The 13356-nt window shown below is 44.8% G+C and overlaps 1 protein-coding gene across 1 annotated transcript; it reads right to left on the bottom strand.

The window, feature by feature from the left end:
- Window positions 1-302: 302 nt before the first annotated feature.
- Window positions 303-11108, bottom strand: LOC144122448 (uncharacterized). Its single transcript, XM_077655806.1, has 5 exons — window positions 10815-11108; window positions 9959-10052; window positions 9353-9428; window positions 4867-4961; window positions 303-426 (listed from the first exon to the last, which is right to left on the bottom strand). The coding sequence occupies exons 1-5, from the start codon at window positions 10828-10830 to the stop codon at window positions 303-305; spliced, it is 405 nt and encodes a 134-aa protein (XP_077511932.1). The 5' UTR covers window positions 10831-11108.
- Between the last annotated feature and the right edge of the window lie 2248 nt (window positions 11109-13356).

Raw genomic sequence — 13356 nt, 5'->3', positions numbered from 1 at the left:
ATAGTCTGTCTTTTGTAGTTTGTCCTCTCTTTTGTAGTCTGTCTTGACTTCTGTAGTCTGTCTTGTCTTCTGGTGTCTGTCTTGTCTTCTGTAGTTTGCCTTGTCTTCTGTAGTGTGTCTTGTGTAGTGCTCGTACACTGTGTAACAGTCGTTACTGTCACCTGTCAATTAACACAGGATTTGTGTTCTGGAGTGTGCTATGCACAAAAATGCACAGCTTGTTAATGGTCGCCTGTCAACACAAGCTTTGTGCATTCCAGAGTAATTCGTGCACAAAACCACTAGAATTGAAATGAAAATGATCAATATTTATTTACTGTTTCGTGCTTTTTTTTGAGCTTGCTGATACATGCTGTCCAGTGTTGTCCTGGCCGCAGGTTCCTAGATACATCGCCCATGAGCCAAGAAAAATGGTTTTTGTCTTGGCTGAAAAAAACAAAAAAATAGAGATCACCGCTGCTACCTGCGCAAAAAAAAATGTGAAAGCGTTGACGCCTCCTCGACACTGGTCGCCTTTCAAATTTGGCGCCATGGTTGTTTTCTCGTTGACTTGATTGGTTATCAATTAACTCTTATTTTACCCTCACTTCATCCCAGCAACGATTTCTAGTTTTCAAATTTTCCTCCATGGACCGTTCCTGCCTACTCACTGAATACTTGCCCAGTCTAATCACGCATTCATTGCCTTTCGCTTCTCAATAATTACCTAATTGCCTCTAATTTATCATTCTTTTTCCTATCTCCTAGTTAGGTATAGGAAACTTATCACTGGTCACGTGATTGCTCATTTCGAGTTTTCAAACTTGGCGCCAAGCTTTGGCTTTGTCCATACTTCCAGTTTTTCAAACTTGGCACTACGCTGTAGGTCCTACTTTCAGCGTTTTCAAATTTTGCGGCACTTTTTCTCTGGCCCAGCCACTTTTTGGACATTTTTGGCTGCAAATAATTATCCAATTATGAAATTTTCTTTTCGAGCAGCATCCTCACATCATCCTTTGCCAATTACACAACCAATCATATGACGCTATCTCTTCTGAGTTGCCCACAACTGCTGCGGACACGATCCCCGGCAACATAGCCTAGTAAACTCACTTTATTCAAAATGTTGTAATACTGAACAAGGCTTATGACTGGCCGAGTTGGTACTGACTCACCTTAAAACCAGCCAGAACACACAAGAAGACATGAGCTCAAGAGGCGGGACTAACAAAAATTTAATTGAAGATTTTGATTATTTGATTTGTGAGGGTTTAACGTCCCAAAGCGACTCGGGCTATGAGGGACGCCGTAGTGGATGGCTCCAGAAATTTCGACCACCTGGGGTTCTTTAGCGTGCACTGACAACGCACAGTACACGGGCCTCTAAAATTTCGCCTCCGTTAAAATTTGACTGGTGCGGCCAGGATCGAACCTGCGTCTTTTGGGGACAGCAGCCGAGCGCCATAACCACTGAGCCACTGCGGCGGCATCACTGAAGGAAAGCCGCAAAAGAAGACCCGCGAAGAGATACAAGCACCAATAACCCAAAGCAGTGAAAGGGCGAAGTGCAATCAAAGGTCACTGGCATACTAATGAATCATCTAAAAAAGCAAATTCCTTACAGTGAAGGTTTTCTGATGGCTTAGCCACACGTGTCCTTAGCCTTACCGATGTAGTAAGCCTCAACTATCTACCGACAGATTTATTCCTTCCATAAACCACTGATGTGTCGTGGAAATTAGGCATGCAAAGAGACAGGTCATCCTCAGATTTGCATTCACAAGATTTAGCGTGCAGTGCCACATTAGAATTTGCCTTCCCCCTATAGAGTGAAAGTGCTCAGTCAGGTGCAAATTCAGATATCTGCCCGTCTGCCCATATTAGTTGCAGCCATAAGGCAGTGGAATGCAATATACTCCATTACTTTGCAAGTGGTGAACCTTTTTTTGTGACACTGTCCATTGTGGACAAGTACCCAGTTTTATCAAGCCTTTTTAATGGCGGCGCAAAGGCCTCCTGTCTTGCACTTCGCTGTTAAGACAACAGCAGCATTAACGCTTTCCCGCGACTTTCTTGAGACTGTGAAATACTGTGGAGGTAAGGTGTATCAGCATCATCGGAGTATCTGCTCCTTACCCTCGAGCGAGTGAAAACATACTATGACAGGTTGTTGAGATGGGCAAGTGGGAACCCAGCTGCTTGGAAACCTGCTACAAGAATGCGTCCTCAGCAGTGATGGCATGACTTATCTAAAGCTGATGTCATGCACACGATTGCACACCCATCAAGTATTTCCATCTTTACTGACCTTAACCAGCGACAAATACACCTCTTCACCATCCTTCCCCAACGAGTGGTCCGACTCGTAGCTAAAAAGAGCCTTCCCCGATCTTTAGCTGTAGCCCCAACAAACATATTCGTCCACAAAGCGCAAGTCCGCATCAAGAAACTGCTAACGGTTCTGCTTAGACAATTCTGATGTAAAAGACAGGCCTTGACCGCATGCCTTAAGGACTCCTAAAACATCTTGTGCCAACTTATCTGAGCCTTCTATGTCCAGAAAAATTACAGTCATGAACATAACGAAATGCTACTATGCCAAGGTCTTCCAAACAGGCCTCCAATGCCTTATCGACTTTAGACAAAAAAATGTTGCTGAGCAAAGGTACGACCTGCGTGTAAATACCGCCCTGCCAACTGACAAATACGGATTTGCAGTAAAAGGACAACAGCCCCAAGAAGCCAGCAACCGAAATCACACAATCATCTGTAAAAGCATGTTCATTGTTCACCCTGATGCAGTTTGCACATGCCTCAGAGGTCTATCATGTGACAATGAATAGTGCAGGCCCTCCATGTCGATGCTCACTGCAGAGCACCTGCCCAGGTTGCTGTCCACAAGAATCTAGAACTCCACAGAACTCCACTTTTGTGAGTTGGCAAGGCGGTATTTACATCAGAAATCAGGCATATGCAGAGGGTCCCAGGTTGCACTGTTCCTCCGCGACATTCTTCTGTCCAGAGTCGATACCGCATCAAAACCCTGTGTGGAAGGCATCGGCATAGTAGCATTTCATTATGTTGATAGCTACCTAATTTTTTTACACAAGGAGGGCTCAGATAAGTTGGCACAAGACGTTTTAGAAATCTTTAGGCATGTGGTCAAAGCCTATCTTTTACGTCTGAATTTCACTAAGCATAACCGTTTGTAGCTTCTTGACTTAGACCTGCGCTTTGCGGACGACCACATATGTTGGCGCCAAAGCCCAAGATCAGGAAGCCTCTTAGCTACGAGTTGAACCACTCGAGGCTGATGAAGGACAGGTTGGCAATCACATGCATCACGACCGCTTTATGAAAGTCATGCCATCACAGTGCTTAGAATGCATTCTCGGAGCAGGTTTCCAAGCCAATGGCACCTGGGTTCCCACTTGCCCATCTTGCGCACCTGTCAGAGTGTGCTTTTACTCTCTCGAGGGAACGGAACACCGTTCACATGATGCTGACGTAGTTGAGCAGCACAAAAAGACGGGCTCTATACCTTACATCCACGCTATTTAGCACCATTTCAAGAAAGTTGCACCAAAGTATGATGTTGTTGTTGTCTTGACCGCTAAAAGTAAGGTAGGAGCCCTTTGCTTCTTCGTTCAAACTAGGCCTGAAACAACTACGGGTAATCGTCCGCTATGCACAGTGGCAGATAAAAAATGTTCACCACTTGCAAAAGTAAAGGTTTTTTTGCATTCCACTGCCTCGTAGCTGAAACTACTATGGGCAGACAAGCAGATATCTGAATGTGCGCCTGGCTGAGAACACTTTCACTGTATAGAGAGGAAGGCGAATTTTCACCTGGCACTGCACGTTCAAACTCGTGAACGCAATCGGAGGGCGACCTTTCTCTTTGCACGCTTGATTTCTGCGGCACATCCGTGGTTTTGGGAAGTGATAAATCTGTCCTGACATAGTTGAGGCTTACTACATCAGTAAGGCTAAAAACAAGTGCCTGGCTAAACCGTCGGTGAACCTTCACTGTAAGGAATTAGTTCTTTAGATGGTTTACTAGTACATCAGTGCCTTTCGGTTATTTTTTGCCCTCTCACTGCTTTGGGGTCTTGCATGCTTGAATCTCTTTGCAGGTCTTCTTTTGCCACTTTCCTTCAATAAAATTTCAGTTGTTAGACCAGCCTCATCTTGTGCTCATCTCTTCTCCTGTTTTGTGTCTTCCGGCTGGTTTTAAGATGTAATACTGAAGGCCGAAAGAAAGCCATTTTAGAGTCAAGTGCACTTATAATGGCCACAGACATAATGAATGTTCATTTATTACAAAAAATAGTGCTTACTTCATTAATTTATGCATGAAGTATATGACACTGCATCAAAATAAAAAAAGGACTAAGCCTCTAACCCTCATTGCCAAACTGCAGTTACAGCAAACGAAAGGACACCATAAACATGTCCCACATGCAAAAGCTTGCACTACAGGCCAATGCAGAAATAAGGTCAGATTACTTCCCAAACTGCATGACACTGCCACGCAAAGTAAAGATAGTGACAGGCAATAAAGGAGCAACAAAAAGCAAACTGTAGGTAGCAGCCAATTTCATGCAGACAAGCTACAAGGTCAGGCCAACATAGATGTAGCAGAAATTTGAAAAAAAAAAGCCAAAACAAGCACATAATAATTTTTAAGGTTCTCACAGCCCTTTAAATGGCAAATACTTGTCTGAAAAAACATAACAGAAGCGGAAATTTTTTTTCGGAAATCAATTTTTTTCATGAACTTCATTATTCTTGAAGCATGGGCGGGCATAGAGTAGTCAGATTAGTGCATGCGTTCCTAAGCAATGCCATGCCAAAAACTGTACTTACAGAAAAAGCTTGCCTTACTGAGTGAATACCACTGACCATCCACTAATTTCCCAGCCTGCTCCAGGTCCCTGGCAAAAATCACACGCAACTTCCATGTGACTCTTGGTCTTTAGCTGGAAAAAAATTGAGGGATCAGTGAGATATAAAATTTTACATGCATTGCTTTGTTTCAATGACCAACTAAGAAAGAAACAGCGGTTTCTGTGAGCGCAACTATTTTTTCACACAAGCTTTCTACAGTAAACCACGTTTATCGCGACCTAATTCACACTGACTTGCTGCACGGTTCCAGCACTACTTTGTATAGCTCTATGGTTTCAAATGCTTTGTTAGCTCTGAGCCCTTGGGCTTGCACTCGTTAATGCAGAAAACCTCGGGAAGGCCAACCAGAGCTTCGAGCTTTAAGCCATAGGTATTCAGAAGCTCAGTGGTCTGTGGGAGAACTTTTGGCTTGGTGACACAGTAGCAAATGCTGCTCCAGCTACTTTCACTTCATTGCAAAAAACTCGCACAGCAGAGACCTGTCCTCCATTTTGCATTGCAGAAACAATCACTGAAATTCAAAGCACGCATACTAAATGCACACCTACCTTCCAACACAGCTTCATAATAATGGGTATAATTATTGGAATGAAATACCAGTCAGTACATGTAGTTTTCAGTTTATCCAAAAATTATAAGCAACCGACAAACAATAAACATTAAAAGAGAAATAAAATAACCAGAATTGTTTAAAAATCTGTCAGAAGAATTATGTGACATCCACTACACTCCAGAAGAGCAAGGTTCCGGGCTAATTGGTAATACATTTAAGGGAGGAAACAGCGCAATGAAACACGGACACACAAAGAACGGACACACACGAGCGCTGACTCACAACTGAAATTTATTTTGAAGAAAAGATGCTTAAATAGGAGACATGCGAGGGTGCTTAACAGGGCTGCTGCAGCGATAACCGCCAATCAGTGTGGTCGCGTCACAAAATTTCAAAAACAGCAACGAAAGAAGTAAGTGATAAAAAACGGTGTAAAGGGCCACAAAAAGGTGGTCAGGTGACGGTAACAATAACAAGACCAATGGGGGGGGGGGGAGCATTAAACCATGAGGGACACAGATGTGAAAATACAGGTGAAACATAAAAATGAAAGACGTACAAGCTTTAAAAGCGTGCCCAAAAAGGGGCGGGGGAGATAAAAGCGTTAAAATCATGAGACGCAGGGAAGGATAAAACAAGATAAAGGCACTACCAACAAGGGATCACAGAATCATTAGGCTATAGGTTGCACAAGAAAACTTAAGTGTTCATCAGGCCACCCAGAAAATTTAGCTCTTTTTCCGAGAAGGAGAGGGATGCAGTGCTCACGCATTGTTCACCAGCTTGATGAATTTGGAGGGCTTCTAGGATTTCCCTCGTCAACCTATCTCGTCCTCGGCCGATAGTGGTGCAGCGATTAAAGTCAGGGGTGCAAATTCTTTCAGTGTCGTCTTCTGTGATTTTGCACTCCTTACAGTGCTTAGCCAGGTGCCCAGAAATTGCTATACTATTTACGTTGTTTTGATGTTCTTGTAGGTGGATATTGATGCACCTTCCCGTTTGACCGATGTACCTCTTCCCGCATGACACTGGGATGGAGTAAATTATTTCTAAATCACAGGGGACATGTTGATCAGAGTGTGCCACCCTACACCCTCGGGTTTCCGGCGGGTTATTCACTTTGGAACAGAGGGCGGAAAGCTTGTTGGGAGCCGTGAAGATGACATCCACGCCAGCGCGCTGTGCGACTTTCTTTAGACGATGGCCGATGGTGTGGAGGTAGGGCATTGCCACAAAATTTCTGCGTTTATCGTTTGAAGCAGCAGGTCCGAGGTGTGGCCGGGGCTTCTTGATCATGGAGCCGGCTACTGATACAAGCAGATGCAAAGGGTAGCCTGCTGACAGCAGGCTACCCTTTGCATCTGCTTGTATCAGTAGACAGCAGGCTACCCTTTGCATCTGCTTGTATCAGTAGCCGGCTCCATGATCAAGAAGCCCCGTTAACACCTCGGACCTGTTGCTTCAAACGATAAACGCAGAAATTTTGTGGCAATGCCCTACCTCCACACTATCGGCCATCGTCTAAAGAAAGTCGCACAGCGCGCCGGCGTGGATGTCGTCTTCACGGCTCCCAACAAGCTTTCCGCCCTCTGTTCCAAAGTGATAACCCGCAGGAAACCCGAGGGTGTAGGGTGGCACACTCTGATCAACATGTCCCCTGTGATTTAGAAATAATTTACTCCATCCCAGTGTCATGCGGGAAGAGGTACATCGGTCAAACGGGAAGGTGCATCAATATCCGCCTACAAGAACATCAAAACAACGTAAATAGTATAGCAATTTCTGGGCACCTGGCTAAGCACTGTAAGGAGTGCAAAATCACAGAAGACGACACTGAAAGAATCTGCACCCCTGACTTTAATCGCTGCACCACTATCGGCCGAGGACGAGATAGGTTGACGAGGGAAATCCTAGAAGCCCTCCAAATTCATCAAGCTGGTGAACAATGCGTGAGCACTGCATCCCTCTCCTTGTCGGAAAAAGAGCTAAATTTTCTGGGTGGCCTGATGAACACTTAAGTTTTCTTGTGCAACCTATAGCCTAATGATTCTGTGATCCCTTGTTGGTAGTGCCTTTATCTTGTTTTATCCTTCGCTGCGTCTCATGATTTTAACGCTTTTATCTCCCCCCCCCCCTTTTTGGGCACGCTTTTAAAGCTTGTATGCCTTTCATTTTTATGTTTCACCTGTATTTTCACATCTCTGTCCCTCATGGTTTTAATGCTCCCCCCCCCCATTGGTCTTGTTATTGTTACTGTCACCTGACCACCTTTTTGTGGCCCTTTACACCGTTTTTTATCACTTCTTTTGTTGCTGTTTTTGAAATTTTGTGACGCGACCACACTGATTGGCGGTTATCGCTGCAGCAGCCCTGTTAAGCACCCTCGCATGTCTCCTATTTAAGCATCTTTTCTTCAAAATAAATTTCAGTTGTGAGTCAGCGCTCGTGTGTGTCCGTTCTTCGTGTGTCCGTGTTTCATTGCGCTGTTTCCTCCCTTAAACTACACTCCAGCAGTTCTTTGCCTTTGTGCACCTTCAAACCACACTTTCTTACAGGCACATTTGCACAGAAATTGGGTTGAACCTGATCTTTAAGAATCTTTTTTGATGCAACAGTAGGGAGAAACCAGGTTTTACCCAAAAACGAAGCGCCCTACACATTGCATCACAAGCCTAGATGGTGCACCTGAGTCACCTCTTATGCTTATGCAAGAAACAGGAACAGAGATCTCTTGACTAAATCAAAAAAAGAGGAAGTGCAATGCATGTGTAATGCAGAGAAGATATAAGCAATACCACACTAAAACACTGGGAGGATTCCAAGAGTAGGTGAATGCATGAATGGGTGGCAATCAGATGGCTAAATGAGATTAGGAAATTTGAGGAAAATGGGTGGTAGCATGTGGCACAGGACACAGTTACCTAAAATGAACTAGAGAACCATTGTTTTGCACTAATTTTAACAGCACATTCACATGACAGACAAAATCACTAACTCCAGGAACAGACTGAGCATCATGCAACTCAATGTCAATCACCATTGCAAATGGCACCAGCACCGCAGACTGCACATGAGGAAAATTAGACATATTTTTGCTCTCAACTTTGAGCAGCAGTCAGCTGCGCTTTTAAGAGCAAAGCTCTAAAGTACGGCAACATTGGCACTTTGTTTTACTGACATGAGGGTGCTTGTGAACGTGCAAGTCCCATGTTTGTTTTGCACCAAATGTGTTAATTGCGAGGTATGTTTAACTAAAGAGGGGCATCTAACATGGGCATCAGCTCTTCATTACTTTCCTTCTATATCCCTCCCTTATATCACGGTTCAAGTGTCCACCAAAATGTGAGACAGTTACTGTTACATTTCCTTGAATTTTCCTTCAACTAATTTTAAATTTTTAAAGTATAAAGCTTTAAGAAGGTAGAGGTACAAACTGTGCAGTATAACCATATGCTATGGCAATAAACCAGCAATAAATCTGTGCTGACAGCAGCTTGCCCAGTGCATTGCAAGGATGCTATATCATACAAGGATTGGTGTCATCGTGCAATGTTACATTACTGACTGACAATTTGGTCTCTGTATCAGAAATACTGGTAAACCATCATTGTAGAGCACAATGTTTTTAAAGGGATAAATGAACATATAGGTCCTTTTCGAGGACACATATGCATACCAGGCAACAGGTGTGCAATGTCAAAGCACGTTTATGTTAACAGCAGCTGCGTCAAGAGCTAAATCAGCGACTATATTTTGTACAAGTCTACAGTTCTGGTAATTATAAGCTGAGGCACTGCTGTGAAGTGCATGTAGAGTTTCATGCATTTCTAAACCTAGCTGCAAGCCTATATTGAAAATATTTTTCTAAATAGGCAGCTAAGATATGCATCACTGAAAAAGAATAACTACCATGAACGGATCAGGAGGGATGACACAGCCGAAGGCAGGAAGCACGCATGGCCCAATAGATGCTGGCCGCTGGCAACTGGAAATAAATACATCAAGAGCAACAGCTGTCAGTGGCTGTAGCCATGTCATGAATGACAAGAGAGGAAATCATCTACTGCTTTAAAAACTAAACTTAGACGTAATGTAAGTAAATAAAAACCAATGAGCTAGCCCATGACAAAACAAATGAACAGATTTTATGTAATGCACCCATATACATTCTTTGAGAAGTCACAATGACTGTTATAACCACACTGAAAGATGAGCAGGCTGAAATACCGCACACCAATTTGAATATAGGATGTGCAGGTTTTCATTAATTCCTAACATGGTGCCTTGCACCAATGTCTAGGTATTAAATTGAAAGTTGCAACCAGTCTGCCTTGGTTAAATGAGAAGAGAGAATTGAAAAAAGCATGCCTTCACTAGCAGGAAGCTTGATACCTCACAGCACAGCTTGGCATCATAGAAAAATTGCTAGCGCATTTAACAAATCTGCATACAATTAAAGGCTGCACAAATTTGTCGACTGGCAATGCAAGTAAAGGCAAGAGAAACAAAAAATACCAAAGAACACTCGTGAGTGCGGCGAAGGGAGGTCTGTGGGTAGGATCCCGTGCCTGGGAAGAGTTCCGAGCTCGGAGAATCGCCGGCACCACAGCTGATGGCACGCAACCAAGAATAAATAACAAAGCGAAAATAAGTAACAAAAAAACCATCGACAATGGCGAACGACTTGAATGCGGGCCGCAAAAGCGAGGGATATAGCAAAAAGGTAGAAATCCTAAATAATTGTGCAGTTGCATCTCCGACAGCTCGCAGTGCTCAGAAGGAGAGGAAGCATCAAAGTTTACAGCTCAGGAGAAGCAAGATTGATCTAACTTTGACATAACACGGCCTCAAATCCCGTTCCACTGGGGAAGCACAGACAAGTTTACAAATGACAAGGCGATGAATATGAACTAGCCTTTCGCATGCGATCACTGTCTCAAAATTTAGTATGACGCATATTAAGGCACAAGCACTAATCCGATGAGTACTAACCCTGAGCAAAATAGTGCGGTGTCTGATCGCAGCTGGCCAAGCGCGAGCGCTCCGCCGCGCGGCACTTCTCGCTCATCGTCTTCTACGCAGTGCAAATCCATGCTTTTGCACCGAGTGTCGAAGCGCTAGCAAGCGAAAGCGTAACTCTGTTGTGATATCTGGTGCCATTTTTATTTACCACGGCACGCGAGTAATAAATGCACATACAGACAATGAGAACAACACTTGTCATGCAGAATATAGGCCCTGCTTTTTTGGCGCCGCATTGTAGCTGCGGCAACCGCAGGCGGACTGCCTCCACTCACATCCCTATATAGCCGCATACAAATAGCGCGTGTGAATACAGATCATTAGCAAAGAAACGCAGAGCGGGACTCACCGGCCATGCGATTCATCCAGGCTTAGTAAAACGGCGCAGGTGTCTTCGTTCCCCTAACAGATGAAAAGACGTCGCAGCACTCTCTTCATGGCTTACCCGTTGAAACTCGCCAATGTTGACAGGCCGAAATCCTGGTCGTTGGCTTCCAAAACACACTCCTGCTCACCTTCCTATTGAATGAGTTCTTCACACGTGTCCACCGTACAAGTATTCGAGCAATGCCTCAAAGAGGCAAGTAATACAAAACACAACGTATCGGTTGCGCTGCAATGGCGCCGTCGGCTGCGCTTTCGTGTCGGTGAAAATTTGCAACCGACAAAAAAATTAGTTTTTTAAACCATGAATACTTATATTATCTTCACAACAAAGACATTGCATTTATTTTAAAATATTTTTATATTATTTAAGAATACTAAAGCGCTTTCAGTTACTTTTTCTGGTATGTGGTTTGTAGAAGCTGCGATCCTGCGATCCCCTGAAGTGACCCGGATGCCTAGCAGACGACGGAGCAGACGACGGTGTTGACAGAATGCAATTTCGTTTTATGCCAGATAAAATCACTAAGTTGCGACAAAAACAGCGAATAAAAGCGCCGTATCTCAAGCTGGCGAATATCGTGGATTAGTTGAACGCAATTGGCACGATAGAGAGTAGCTGCTATGCATTAATTTGCGCGAGCGACACTGGCACGCCCACCGGAGATCATGAAACATAACAGCTTATCGGTGACCAGTACAAGCGGAGTGCTTTGATATCAACTGCGTTACGAAACTACGTCGATACTTGCGTCTCACTTTAGCTAATATGCAACAGCGGCTAGCACTCGCCGCATCCTGATCGCGTGTAGTTTAACAAGCAAGAGCCCACTAGCGCATCGAAGCAGGCGTGTTTTCGAGTTCGTATCGTTACGATAAATACGAGTTGTTTCGGCACGTACTGGAATTGAAGTTCTCAGCCTGTGCGTCACGGACGGTGACGATGGCGTCGCGGACGATCTTAACTAAGACTTGCCGCAACGCAGCCGATAACCCAAGCATATGTGCGTTAAAGGTTGTTCACCAGTAGTGCAAACGTGGGCATCAAGTATCGCTCAGTCGCAGCGCCAGTCGCTCGCTTCTCGATTTTCCAGCCTTCCGAGTGAAGGTCGCAAGCTGTTGAGCCAATCAGTGAGCCAGCGGGAGTGAGCGAGGCGAGCTTTCGGGAACGACGCCGCCCGCGGGCGCGCCGGGCAATGAACTACGCGCTACCCCCTGGCTGCCCTAGTCGTCGCTAAGCCTAGCCGGTTTCGCATCGATGCAGCAGCTGAGTGCACTTCGAAACTGGCTAGCGCTGAGGTGCTGCTCTCGTCATCGTTTTACTGTGAACCTCGTCTCATAGTAAAACAAAGATATGCTCGGTTTCCGCGACACCTTCAGGAGCGGAGCCAGCTGAGGCCAGGAAAGCCGCGATTGAGCAGCAGCAATTAAAGGCGCCGTGGGGAGACATTTGTTTGTATTCCTGTTATCGCTTCTACCAACGACTCGATATTGGCCAACGATACTCCATCCGACGGCTTAGTATGGGCTTGAACAAACATTACTGTCGCATTTTTCTGACGCTGGCGGCCGGTATTCAGGCTGGCATGCCGCGCCCGTACGTTATCATGTCGCTCAACTGTATGGCCGTGGTGCACATCAAAACCTCCAGACATCCTCCTTTTCGCTCAGATTGTCATAGCACACAGTCACACTGGGACCAGAGTAGTTTAGAGGACCGAGCGCGGGTGCACAGGAGCTAGACTGTGTCAAAGCAGGTGAAACTCTTTAAAGCGCGCGGTTGATGTCAGTCTCAAGACTTTATTCTCATTTCGACCGAGAATCAAATCGGTTCAAACTCGCCGGCCGCCGCATTTCACCTTCGGCTGCATACGCTGCTGTCTATATTTAGCGACATTTTCGTGTCACCGTCATGAAATGTTCAGTGAAGGCAATGAACGACATCGTAAAGTATTTTTGTTTTGCTTTGCTATTTTATGATAAGCACCACGTCACTGCCGCTAAAAAAATTCTCCGCCAACACTGCATCAGCGTTGGACTTAAGAGCGTTAGCTACGAGAGCTTCAAGTGTTTAGATCGGGGTCCTAGATCGGGGTGCTCAGCAAACGTGGAGAAGACAAAATACAAACATCTGAGGGCATTTCGTTTCGGAAACATTCGTTCTAAGATACAAGCAGCGTCATCTACATAAAAGATTTTGCACTACTATTGCGATTTACAGCCACCTTCGCTAAATCCGGTATGTTTCCTCCTTATATATCACTTAACGAATTTTATAAACGTGTGCATTACAACAAGATGAATTGTTTGACCGCATCCGGAACCCTCTGCGACAAACGATTAGGCTTTATGGCTGTCTGGAAGTCCCCGGAATGCACAGTTTGGGGGCGAAAAGGTCGTCGGTGCGAATCCCACACATATTTTGGGCTTCATCTAAATATTTATTTTATCCTCAGGAACATGACAAGTCAAATCACACCACTTCGATCGTTATGCGTCAAACGGGC

The sequence above is a fragment of the Amblyomma americanum genome, chromosome 1 (assembly GCF_052857255.1).
Source record: "Amblyomma americanum isolate KBUSLIRL-KWMA chromosome 1, ASM5285725v1, whole genome shotgun sequence".
Classification (NCBI taxonomy): Eukaryota; Metazoa; Arthropoda; class Arachnida; order Ixodida; family Ixodidae; genus Amblyomma; species Amblyomma americanum.
Note: the sequence above shows the minus strand (reverse complement) of the source record. Positions and strands in the feature narration are given on the sequence as shown.

Bases quoted from the DNA above. Each gene is read 5' to 3' on its own strand.
- LOC144122448 (XM_077655806.1), bottom strand. The intron at 4,962-9,352 runs GTAGTTATTCTT...ATTTTTTTCCAG, and splicing joins TCCCTCCTGATCCGTTCATG to CTAAAGACCAAGAGTCACAT. The intron at 427-4,866 runs GTAAGGCAAGCT...TGTTTTTTTCAG, and splicing joins TGGTCAGTGGTATTCACTCA to CCAAGACAAAAACCATTTTT.